The following is a 13284-nucleotide window of genomic DNA, read 5'->3' on the forward strand; positions in this document are numbered from 1 at the left end:
TGGTTATAAATACTATTATTAATCACAATAAATTGTAATACATTTGGACTGTCAATGTAATGGCAGTGTTTCTCAACCACCTTTTTTTTACGACGACACTCATTTAGATCCATACAAATGGTAACACACTTTAAACAATCGGGTAATGTATTATTGAAAAAGTAACAATCAAGGCTGGTCATTAACGAGTTAATTTAATTTTAACTTTTTAACTTAACCAGTTACTTTTGGTTTTTCATTAACTTAACTGTTGACTTACTACATTTCTTTTTTAATTAACGCGAAATGAACGAATTCATTTTTCATTTTTAGAAGTAAGTTAAGTTAATTTATTTTGATTTTAATTTTATTATATTTCACTATTTTGATCTATTTCGTTTTCATGTCAAAAAATATTTACCGTGAATTGTTTAAAGTTAAAAATGTATATAATTTGAATATAACTTATATGGAAATACTGTAGGTATATAAAGTATAAACACTATAGTCTATAATATAGTTTTAGGGTTGGAAAAAAATTAAGTACCTACGCTAGCGTTGTATATACAAATTAACTTTTTTTTTAACAAAAGTATGTATTAACTTTTAACTTAACTGAGTTAAAAAAAATCATTAACTTACCCAGCCTTGGACTAACAATTATAAGCCTATATATATTATGTAAATTGATGATGAGACTATCTTCACAATTTTTTTTCTTATCTGTGGTTTTTACCATCACATCATAATGCATTAATTTTATAAATTATAATAATATTATATATTTATATTTTGCAGAACATGTACCTACTTATACAATATAAATAAACAATTTTTTAGCAACACGCTAATACGTGACACTGCGGTTGAGAACCACTGATGTAGCCATTAAAAAGTTTAAACACATTGTAATTTTCAATTCTATCTATTAAACTTAGTTGCTAGCATTTCAGATTACTGATCCGAATTTGAGACTAGATTAAGTACTAACCAGATATACGAGATCATATTTTAGTTGCATTAATAATACATTATAGCATGATTATTATTTATATCATTACAAAGTAATACAAAGATTCTCATACATTGTATAGTTCAAAAATATTAATGATACGAATGCAGAATTTTTTTTTATCATCATTTTAAGTTCAAATGTTGATAAAATTCATTAAAATTATGAAAATTTGCGAATTATTTGGTAGTTAAATCTTTAAAATGTTCAATTTGTATAGCTGACGATTGAAAATTTAAAACAGTTTCTCATGATATGCTTCTATACTGCATTAACACACCTAGTTTTTTTTATAGATGTTAGGTAAAATGTGTACGAAATTAAAAACAAAGAATAATAATTTCAGTTATTTTGTTGTAAATTTAAAATTGTAATTTAAAAATATTATTTGTGGGTACTTGAAGCTTTTAAAGAATATCAAATGAAATGTTTTCGGCAAATATTAATTTAACCGTCTGTTTAACTGTTTACTAATAGTAAAATAATAATTACTTTGACAGAAATAATATCATAAAATATACTTAGTAATATAGGCTGACAGACCATCTACACTTTTTGTGTAGGCATACAATGATTATATTATATAATTGAATTAGAATTTTACATGTCTATTTTATTGACCCACAAGTCACAACACTCCTATAGTACAACAGAGCGGTACTCACTTGCCCCCTTTTTTAAGTTTGGTTATCAAAATGTATAATTTTACTTAAAGATTATAAATTTACAGGTACTTTAACATTTACATTAGAGTGGCAATGGAACGATTTGAAGTATTTCCATTACACCGAAACAAACACCTCATCAAACAATGTTGTGCTGTAATTAATTCCGAATGGCCACGCAGTGAAATGGCCAGGTATTTATTCAAGCCTATAATAATTAACCAGATTTCTTAAACATCTTTTATTGGTTTCGAAATGGAATAAAATGATACTTTAGGTTTGATGAAATTTAAATTACCTACCTATTAAAAAACGCTTGCCAAGTCAGGGATCGCCGTGTAAACTTTCTTGATTTTTAATTTTTAGAAATTTATTTAGGTAATGATATCACACCCAGAATCCAGAAAAATGTCGGTGTGAACAGCCCCACAAAAAGTCATTTTCATTTTCATTTAGTGAGATAGATCTCTGAAACCGGAGAGCGGTTTTCGTTGTTTGGGGTCTTGTTAGATTCACACAAGATTCTCAAAACTTTAACTTTGATAGTTAATTCACTACAGAACATTAAAAAAATTAAAACAAATTTTATTGGGCGTTTTTTGATGATTTAAATTTTGAAAGATTTACAGCTTTGTAGTGAATTAACGATTGGAGATAAAGTTCTGAAAATCTTCACTGCACTTCTCCTAGCCAATGTGAATATAGAAAGACCACAAACAACAAAATCCGTTCTCCAGTTTCGGAAATCTACCTCGTTAAATGAAAATCTAACGAAAAATAACTTTTTTTTATCTGTGAAAAATTAAATAATTAAAAAAAAAAATTTTAAGTCTAAATTTAGTATTTAGTTGATAATCCCTTTTTAATGAGTTATCAACAAAATTTCTAGCTAGGTATCATAGTTTAGGAGAAAAGTTAAAAAATAGAGATTTTGGGACTGTTCACGGCGACGTTTTTATGGATTCGAGTGGTTATACCGCTTGGGTGTGATATCAAACCACTCTCATTAATATTTTATATTAAAGTTAGCTAAATTACCCACTTACTCATCATTAATGAGATACATTTTTATTATTTCCCTATTTAACACAAATCTTGAAGGTTTCAAAAATTTATACTTTTTTCATTTCAATTTCCATACTTACTTGATTCAAAATCAAGAAAGTAAAAATAAATAAATTTTCTGTAGTTTCATAAAATGTATTGCGTTTGTTTAGAAATAAAGATTGTATAACTGTTAAAATTTCTTAAAAATGTTTATAATATCATATAATTTGATTAACAATTGCAGCTAGTAGAAGATGTTAAAATGTTCATTATTTTGTGAAAAGCAAATAAATTTAAAATGTATAATACAATAATCATTATTACTATTATTATTATTATTATTATTATCAGGGACTGGAACCGGAACCCATATTTTACAATGCTTAGAACCGGAATTAGAACCGGAACCACATTTTAATAAATAATAAGTTTTCCAGTTCCTTTAGGTTCTTATCGGTTCTATGAAATGGCAGAAAATTTTATTTAAATTGGGTTTTGATATACCTAAAGTCAGACAAATAATTATTTTTCATAGAAATATAGGTATTTGTTTTGTATATGTATGGTATTTTAAGTTTCTAACTCGAAATAATCATATTATAGGTACGACCATAGAAAATATATACAGGGTACGACCGAAAATGATTAATTTACACACATATACTGATACTGGTTGCATTTTACATCAGCAATATAATGAGAACGGTCGAATAACAATTATAATGTGTTTTTCTACGAATGTTTACAAAATACCTACGGGCTACGAATAATAATATTTATATAGTTACCTATTTATAACTCCGTCTCACAGTCACACACTCACACATTGATAAATACGAGTAATTTACAACTTTTTTATCAGGTGGTCATACGCTACTCATACTGTAATTTGATGTTTCGCTTGTTAGTTATTTCACTTTTGTATGCGAATATGACCACCCTTTGGGCAGCGACCGAATATAGAATAAATTTTAAGTTTGTATGCAAATTATCAGTGTTGGGTAAATTACTTTTAAAAAGTAATGGAATTACGTTACTCGTTACTTCACATATTTTTATTTGAATTACATTTGCGTTACCTAAAATTATTTTTATCACGTTACGTTACTTTTTCATAAATAAAGTAGTGCGTGCTAGTGCGTTACAAATAACGTTACTTTTTTTTTTAATCTCTGATAACAGTTATAATTTTTTTTAAACAATATTCAATTCATAATATGATATATTTTACAATATATTTTAGACCTACTACCTAGTGATACCTAGTGTACAACATTTAAAATAATATGTAAATGTACAATTATCATTCATCTCACCTATTAATTATTATTTATTATATGGCTATAGTAAAGTAGGTACCTATATAGTTAAATTTAATTGTATACATTTAAACTCAAACTAAACATGTCTCTAATACTAAATACAACAATAAGGCAAGTTATTTTCCAAAAAACAAGTGAAACTAAATGATACAGTGTAATTGGTAATCGTATGGTATTCCTATGGTATTCGTAAATCGTATTAATATAATATGTGTAATACCTATTTATACTATATGTCTATATAGTACATATAAATTGGAAATGGTGACTGCAGTCTGGTAAGGTATTAACATCGAGGTAGCCGATAGGTAGGTATATCAGTTTTAAATTCGTACCTATAGCCATATAGCCTGCATATAGGTTGATAGCCGATAGGTGGCTTATTCATAAGTCGTAAATCATAATTCGTTTTAATTCAATTTTATTTTTAAGCCGAACTCTTTTCTTTCCTATATATAGGTATCTATATCTAATGTTTGAAAATAAGCATTTTGAAGAACCGGTAAGTATCTACCGGAATTAACCCTTATTTTAAGAACCGGAATCGGAACCGCGGGCCTTTTTATTTTTATTTTTTAAGAACCGAACAAGATCCATAATCAGAACCGAAAAAATGACAAAAGTTCTAGTCTCTGCTTCAATTATCGATTACTGTTTAATTTGATGATTATTTTCCAAGTCTCAAATACAGTACAATTTTAAATACATTAAACTTAACTTGTCGGATTTTTATAATTATTATATTTGAAAATAATTTGTTAATCATTTTTACAATAATGTGATAATAATTGATTTTAATATTTTAATATAAGTGACAAAAATTCGTCTTCTTATCTAATCTAAAAATGGGAACAATATTTGATATTTTGCTTTCAGTTTTATTTCTATTTTGCATTAATATTTAAGAAGGCACTACATCGGTGTGCTTTCTACCTGCCTTCCAAACGCATAACAAAGATAAACGTGATCTGCTAAGCATAATATTTGCTATATGTTATGCGTTTGTATGAGTACACATGCGGTTGTAGCGCCCTCTTAGTGTATAACATCAGTGCAATATTTGAAAGAATTTATCACATGCTAATAATATTATTGCCGAGTTTCATGAACAATTGATTAATTTAATGAATCAATCATGGACCACTAAATCATGTTTAAGGGACTTAGCTCACAATTATTTCCTTAAATATTTAGTGCTTGTTCATGCAACTTGACATAGTTATGTGATATGTCTTGTAAATTCATTGATATTAACGCATTTGTATGTGTCATTTAGGTTACACAGTTTGGAGGCATCTTGTGATACATTGCCAACATCTTTGGTATTGGTTGAAAAAGAAGAAGATAACTTCAAGGCAGTTTTAGGACATTCAAAAATTACACCAATACCGTCTATTCCTGATGGTGGTTTCATCGAAACAGGTCAATAATATTCTGTTAAATTCTTAGGTATAGTTGGTGTTTATAAATTGCATTCTGAAATGTTAAAAGAAAAAAAATGTGCATAAAGAAAATGGTGTCTAGTAGGGATGGACTGAAAATAGAAATTGACCCCGGGGAAACAAAAATTCGGTCTAATTTTGGGCTAATAATAAAATATTTATAATTTGTCTGCCAAAAATATTCAAGCAGCCCAAATTTTTGCCAGGCCTACTCAGCCTAGGCGATTTCCAACCCGCCACCATAGCTAGTTTACCATTGCGGTTTAGAATACCTACATTTCCAATGTTTGATATGATGTAGCTTGTATTAACTTTTACCACCTTAAAATAAAAGTACATTATTTGTTTAACTGATAATGAAAATTGTTATTATTTTAGTGGTCATAGTAAATCATCACCGAGGACAAGGACTAGGAAAATATCTTATGTGCAAGACTGAAGAATTCATAAAAACGTAATAATAATATACATACTACATACTTGAAAGTTGAAATTATATTTAAAAGTTGAAATAATATTTATAGGTTGGGTTTAAATTTTGCATACTTGTCTACAATAGACAAACAAGAGTTTTACTCAAAACTTGGATATATTCAATGTCAGCCTATTTCAATTTATGGAGGATGCTTGAGTAGCATCAATAAATCCAATATGGTTTCTGTCATTGTGCCATCAAGAAAAACATTTATGAAAAAAAAATTGACATGAAACCGTTTTTTAAATTTATTGTTCTTTGTATTTTAAACTAATAACAGGGAATAAATATTACTAATATAATCGTGTATCTATTGTACATTTCAGTTACCACCTACTCATCGGCCATCGCTTTAACTTTGTAGTATAGGTAGTAATAATAATAATAATGATAAAAGTTAATAATATAGTAATATTATATAATATTAATTTATGTATATAATATCAGTGTTGGGTTGTAATGTAATTCATATATTACAAATAATTACTGTAACAAAACTAGGTACTTTTGTAATAACTCTTGAGTCATTTTATTAGTTATATTTTATTTAAATTCACACGCAATTGTAATAAAATTACATTATACAACTAATTCCTATGGAGAAATATGTTATTTTCCATGTTATTAAAATAAGTTATGAATGTAGAATATCTGAATATATGATAAAACCTAGGTGCTAGGATATTCCTGAAAAATTAAAAATCAATTAAATTTATTTATGATTCCGAAAGTTTTTAGATAATAATCAACAATATTATTTAAAATCCTAGCATGAGAGTAGCTTGGTATAACTATCTGTGGGAGCTATATAGGACTAGAAAATTATAAAAACATTTAAAACTATAATTTTGGGTACTTCCGTGTTATCTCGACTACTTTAAGTTCACAACCGTGTTATCTCGACTACCAAAATATTTCCAAGACTACCCCTATTATATGATCAACCGTGTTATTTCGAGTACTGCAATTTTTTAAATAATAAAAATATATAAAATATATAAGTTAAATTTATTCTGAATAATAATATAAATCTATTTTGAAACACGATAAAATGGCATAAAAATGTGTATAGAAAAAATTGTAATAATATAATATAAAAAATAAATAAAAAATGTAGTTAATAATTTTTTTGAGGAGGAAAGCAGGTTTTAATATCCATTAAAATCTTATTAAACGGTGGATCGTTACCAAGGTTTTGTCGCCAAACAAATTCAGTCAGGTATGAATGTAGATGATGGCGAGCTGTTCCCCTATTTTTTTTGTTTCGCCACTTTGCCGATCCCCAAAGGCGTTCAATTGTTTGGGTGTGTGCTCCTGTGGTTGGGTCAACAAAATTGTATGTATGATTGACAGTATAGTGATGGAAGCCGGATGATTTTAATAATTCGGTGTTATATGCACGCCAACAATCTGAATAGATCGTGGTACCTTCCTGAATGTTGTTTTTGATCGCCGTAAGTAAAGTTCCTGTTTTTCTGTCAGGTACTTTTAATAAAAATGACTCTTTTGTCTCGCGACAAATTCCTCCGAATATCCACTGTTCGGGAAGTACCCTCCCAACATGATTTTTTCTTTTCGAAAACAAACTTTCATCAATTTCGACAATTTTCCCCGGTCCACCTATTTTCCCCTGTGGTTTATTTTCAATCGCCATTGCACATACTTCACGTAAGTAATTATTCCAGTCAATAACTGTATTTTCACTTATATTATAAGTTCTTGTTCACACCACTTAATACTAGTCATTTCATATGACCACCCATATATAAATCGCACAGCAGTCGTCAACGATATTCGTGATTTCGCAAACCAATTACCATTACGTATATTTACCTTTTTTTGGCATTTTTTAATATTACATTTCCAAAAGATTTCTTTTCCAAAATACAATTTTGCCAAGTGATTGTTCGGACAAATCCGTGCACTTGGCAACATTCCGCGTTCTTGGAGAAAATTAACAGCCTCCTTCTCGGACGATGGCAAATTAAAAAAATTCATATTGACTAAACGATATATTTAACTAGACGTAGCGCTAATACGGAAAATAGGACGATTGTCGAATGACTGACGAAATAAAAACCAACATAAAATGGTTAAAGTCAACTAATTGGCTTATAGTAGGTACATTGTACATCGAAGACAAAATTAAATATTGTACATTACGGTGATATTATAGATAACAACGCGGGAATATATATCATTTATTTATTAATAAATTACGGTCTACGGAGGTAGTCGAGATAACCCGGATGAATCCAACAGGTAGTCTTGGGAATATTTGGGTAGTCGAGATAACACGGAAGTACCTAATTTTGGATAAAATGTAAAAAATGAAAGTAAACACCATGAGGGGGTTATGAAGGTTTCTGTGGGGGCTGTAGCCCCTATAGCCCCCATGTATACTACGCCCATGGATCCCAGGAATTCATACTCATACATTTTGTCAATGTAACAACTAACAATGACACAATATACCTTCATCATCAATGTTATATACACTCATATTATACATATACTGATGTAGTAGGTACCATTTATATAACAGTATAATAACACTATAACATAATATAACATTATACTATTAGGTACTTATTAGCTAATAGCTATTATACTTAATAGTCATTATGGACTGATTTTATAATTAATTTTTGAAAAAAGAAACATTATTTTACAACATTTTATTTTTTGGATGAAAAAGTAATGTAACGCGTGATAAATATAATGTCATTAAAAAAATATTTAATGTAACAATTATTGTTACATTAAATATTTTTTTAATAACGTAATTTTATTGCTTTCAAAAGTAATTTACCCAACGGCCAACACTGTATGTTATACATATTATGTGTGTAAAAAATTTAAATTATATACAAATTAATTGAGCCAACGTAAGATAATTATAATCAAAAATTAACTAACCACCTAATATGTTTTCAAATAATAAAATTCATGTTTAAGGGGAAAAAACAAATTTGATTTGTAAAAATTAAAAAATAATAGTAATATAGTATTTATTAAATCATAATTATAGCGTAATAAAAACACCTCGTAGATAAGTTACTAATAATATAAATGAGTGCAAGAATGCAATATTGTGGTGTCTTCAGAACTTTGTTTTAAAATAAATTTGATATGATGTTTTATACGTATAAGTGTATAACTTACAAACCTATTAAATAATAATTAAAAAGTCTACATTATTTTTATTTCAACTAGCTGTCACTGCCGGCGCCGCCCTACCATTTGTTTTTTTAAATATATTTGTAAAAAATGTACCATATTTCAACTAATCCCTAATTATTATAATAGTAATATAATCGACAGCAAACTTTTAAATAAACAAAAATAAATATTTTTTCTTCGTAAGCTGAAAAAAAAATTCATCTGTAAGCTACCTTTTAGCTACCTAGTATCTATACCAAGGTGTAGTGATTGAATAAATAAACTATATAAACACGCTCCAAATACTAAGACGTCTATTGATCTGGATATGTTTTAGGTATCTAACTTTTATTAGAGTATTAAAGAACACCACAATTCAAAACACTAAAAACAAGTTTCCTTAGGTTTAAAGTATGAGGTGCATTTCCTTGGCACCCCCACTTCCGAATTTTGAATTCAAACCAAGGGCTTTCGTTTGTGCTATGTTTGTGCTTGAGTTTCATCGTTTGTGCTGCAACCCTTAAGGAGTTATAAGGGATAATGATTGGGGGTGCCAGCGAAACGACTGCACCCCTTTCCGAATTTTGAATTCAAACTAAGGGCTTTCGTTTGTGCTACGTTTGTGCTACGTTTGTGCTGGATCGTGCTCGAATTTCATCGTTTGTGCTGCAACCCTTAAGGAGTTATAAGGAATAATGATTGGTGGTGCCAGCGAAACGACTGCACCCCCACCTCAGAATTTTCAAATTTAAATTATGCCATTCGTTTGTGCTACGTTTGTTTTTTCATTGATTTGGTAAAAGAAATTAGTTACAGGAAGTTATAGGAAATGTATTTTGTCTGTTATTAACTAATAGTACCTATAGACGTCTAATAAATATTAGACGTACCTAGACGCCTAATAAACAGAATTAAAAAATATTACTAATTTCTTTTACCAAATCAATAAAAAAAAAAAGACACAAGACAGAAAAGTATATTTTTTAAATAAATGAATATAGCCAATAGTCAATAATATATTATAAGTATTTACTCTTACTTTATACTATTAGTTAATAGTTATTAACAGAACCTGTAATCTGATTAGTATATTAGTCTGACTAATCTGGATATATTTTTACTGTCTAAAAAATATAAATTGTTTATTATAAAAGTCATATTTATGTTTTAATTGCATTGTAAAACGATTACATAATTTAATGCTCAAAATTGCAATTACTATTTTAAAATTAACTATAGTGATGATTGATGAACTAGTAAAAAATGCTATGCACTATAACAGACAAAAATACATTTTCTGTAACTTTATAGTTGTACTTGGATATAATATTAAAATGAAACTAATATATCAATACAGTTTAGTAATAATTCATTACATGGTATATATTTCCAAACAGTTAATTATTTTATACTACAATTAATAACCAATTTAATATATTAACCGTCATGGAAGTACCTAATCATTAGATAGTCAATATTATAAATTATGAATCCTTATCATTTTAAAAATTCATCATAGAGATGTCATTAAATTAAGGTTAGGGTCGTGTGTGATGTGTGGACTGATTTGGACAGTGGTGGGGGGGGGGGTGTCGGATTGTCTTTACAACCACCTAAAATAAATTTATAAGGATAACTCCACATAAGTAGTAGAGTACTTTCGTCGAATATATGGTACTGGATATCAGGCTATAACTGGCTCATTTGAAGTTACAAAATTTTGAGTTGTGGTTGTATTATGGCTCCATACCACCCTTATCCAATAATGATCCCCTGTTGTTAATTAGGGTTTGCATGCAAAAACGAGGAAATTTGAGCACAATCCGGCACAAATGTAGCACAAACGAATGGCATAATTTAAATTTGAAAATTCTGAGGTGGGGGTGCAGTCGTTCCGCTGGCACCCCCAATCATTATCCCTTATAACTCCTTAAGGGTTGCAGCACAAACGATGAAATTCGAGCACGATCCAGCACAAACGAAAGCCCTTGGTTTGAAATCAAAATTCGGAAGTGGGGATGCCAGGGAAATGCACCTTAAAATATGTCATTATCTAAGAAATATGATGTGGATCTCAAAGGCAATGTCTGACCCATAAGAAATCGGAAAGACAGTGGTAACTGAAAATGTTTTATCACTTAGGCGATTTTGGAAACGTAACCAATGAATGATTAATCTTAGAATTACGGGTATCCATATTGTTATGTTATACCTAATGATATTTACGTAAAAATATGTAATAATCGATGAAAAATCTATGCATCGTAAATAACTTGATTTTTAAGAATATAACTAAGTTAAGTTATAATTATTTATTTATGAACTAACTTAGTTACTAACTAGTATCATTGAAATAAAATTTAACACATCCATTAGTCATTACAGTAAGCTACTCGACGACTAAGGTACAGCAGACCGGTATCCACTTGTCCACCTTTTTTTATAATTACGTTTTACAATGATGTGATTATAATTTATATTTGTATTTTAATATAGATGACTAAGTTTCGTCCTTTTACCCTATCTAAAATGGAGACTATGTATAATATTTTATTTTCAATTGAAATTAATTTTATTCCTATTTCACAATCATATTTAATGTATGGGTTACATCAATTTTACTAACTTTAGTTTACCAAATTTAAGGGAAATTATCACAGGATGATAATAATTATATTTTAATATATTATGTAAATTTAATGATGTTTATGAATTTGTATGTGTTGCTTATGTTAGGTACACATCGCGATTAAAGATAGTATAGACACTACGTTTAATCATGGTACACAGTTTGGAAGAATCTTGTGATACTTTGATAAAATCCTCATTCCCCACAAAGAAAATATTGTGTAGATTGCCTAAATTTCCGATGTTTGACACGCTGTAGATATACTAGCTTGCGTTGACTTTTAATACACCCTAAAAAAAAATTACCTACTTCCATAATTTGTTTAATTTATAATGAAAATTGTTATTGTTTTAGTGGTCATATAGTAATAATCATTACACACGACAAGGACTAGGAAAATGTATTTTGTTCAAGACTGAAGAATACATAAAAACGTATAATAATAATATATTAATATCTTGATACAAAGGTAGGTAGGTACTGGAAATTATATTTAAATGTTAAAATAATTTTTATAGATTGGGTTTACAATTTGCATACTTGTCTTCAACTGAAAAACTAGAGTTTTACTCAAAATTTGGATACATTCAATGTCAGTCAATTTTATTTTATGGTGACAGTTTGAGTGGCACGAAAGAAGTGGCAAAAATGGTTTCTGTGATTGTGACATCAAGAAAAACATTCATGAAAAAACAACTGACATGAAACCGTTTTTTTAAATTTATTTTTGTTTATATTTTAAATTACAAACAAGGAATAAATATCACTGATATAAACGTGTGTCTATTGCACATTTCAGTTAACACCTACTAACAGCTTTAACTTCATAGTAGTAATAATAATAGTAATAATAATAATAATAATAATAGTAATATTATATAATATATTATACATTTTGTGTAAAAAATTACATTATATACAAATTAATTGAGCCAACGTAAAATAATAATAATAATAATAATAATAAAATAATTAACCACCTAACATGTTTACAAACAATAAAATTCTTGTTTAAGGGAAAAAAACAAATTTGAATTATAAAAAATAATAATATAGTATTTACTGAGTCATAACTCATAACGACAGCGTAATAAACACTTCGTAAATTACAAATAATACAGATGAGTGCAAGACTGAAACATTGTGATGTCTTCAGCACTTAGCTTAAAAATAAATTTGATATGATGTTTTTATACGTATAACTTACAGGCCTATTAAATTATAATTATAATAAAAGTCTACATTATTTTCATCTCTTATGTATAAAATAATATGTACAAACATGTACCGCCATCCTGACTGGATATAATTTTATGAGAAGGTTTTTTCAATAGGTACATAAAGGTTGTGCAATGACATTGAGTTTAAATTTGGAAATATTTCATTAAAGTTAACTATGCCTACCTACTTAATAAGTTTTCATAATTACATTTCAAACCAAAAATAAACGCCCGATGTCGAAATCGTCAATTTTTTTAATATAAAACATTACAACTATATACAGTATACACACCTGCAGCTAGTGGCGTATATAGGGGAGGGGGAGGTTTA

At 28.3% G+C, this 13284-nt stretch overlaps 1 protein-coding gene across 9 annotated transcripts in view; it reads left to right on the plus strand.

Moving 5' to 3' along the window:
* Nucleotides 1-6332, plus strand: part of LOC100167155 (N-alpha-acetyltransferase 80) — a 13796-nt gene extending 7464 nt beyond the window's left edge. For 3 of the 9 annotated variants that reach the window (XM_016804762.2, XM_016804761.2, XM_016804759.2), the window contains 4 exons: nucleotides 1722-1850; nucleotides 5302-5447; nucleotides 5846-5921; nucleotides 5992-6329. In XM_016804762.2, coding sequence (XP_016660251.1) covers nucleotides 1750-1850; nucleotides 5302-5447; nucleotides 5846-5921; nucleotides 5992-6175 — 507 coding nt within the window. In that variant the 5' untranslated portion in view covers nucleotides 1722-1749 and the 3' untranslated portion in view covers nucleotides 6176-6329. Of the gene's footprint in view, nucleotides 143-312; nucleotides 315-777; nucleotides 888-1721; nucleotides 1851-5301; nucleotides 5448-5845; nucleotides 5922-5991 lie in introns of those variants that run through there. The other 6 variants (XM_029486971.1, XM_016804763.2, XM_016804760.2 and 3 more) reach the window with 6 other exon arrangements.
* The last annotated feature ends 6952 nt before the right edge of the window (nucleotides 6333-13284 follow it).

The sequence above is a fragment of the Acyrthosiphon pisum genome, chromosome A1 (assembly GCF_005508785.2).
Source record: "Acyrthosiphon pisum isolate AL4f chromosome A1, pea_aphid_22Mar2018_4r6ur, whole genome shotgun sequence".
Lineage (NCBI taxonomy): Eukaryota > Metazoa > Arthropoda > Insecta > Hemiptera > Aphididae > Acyrthosiphon > Acyrthosiphon pisum.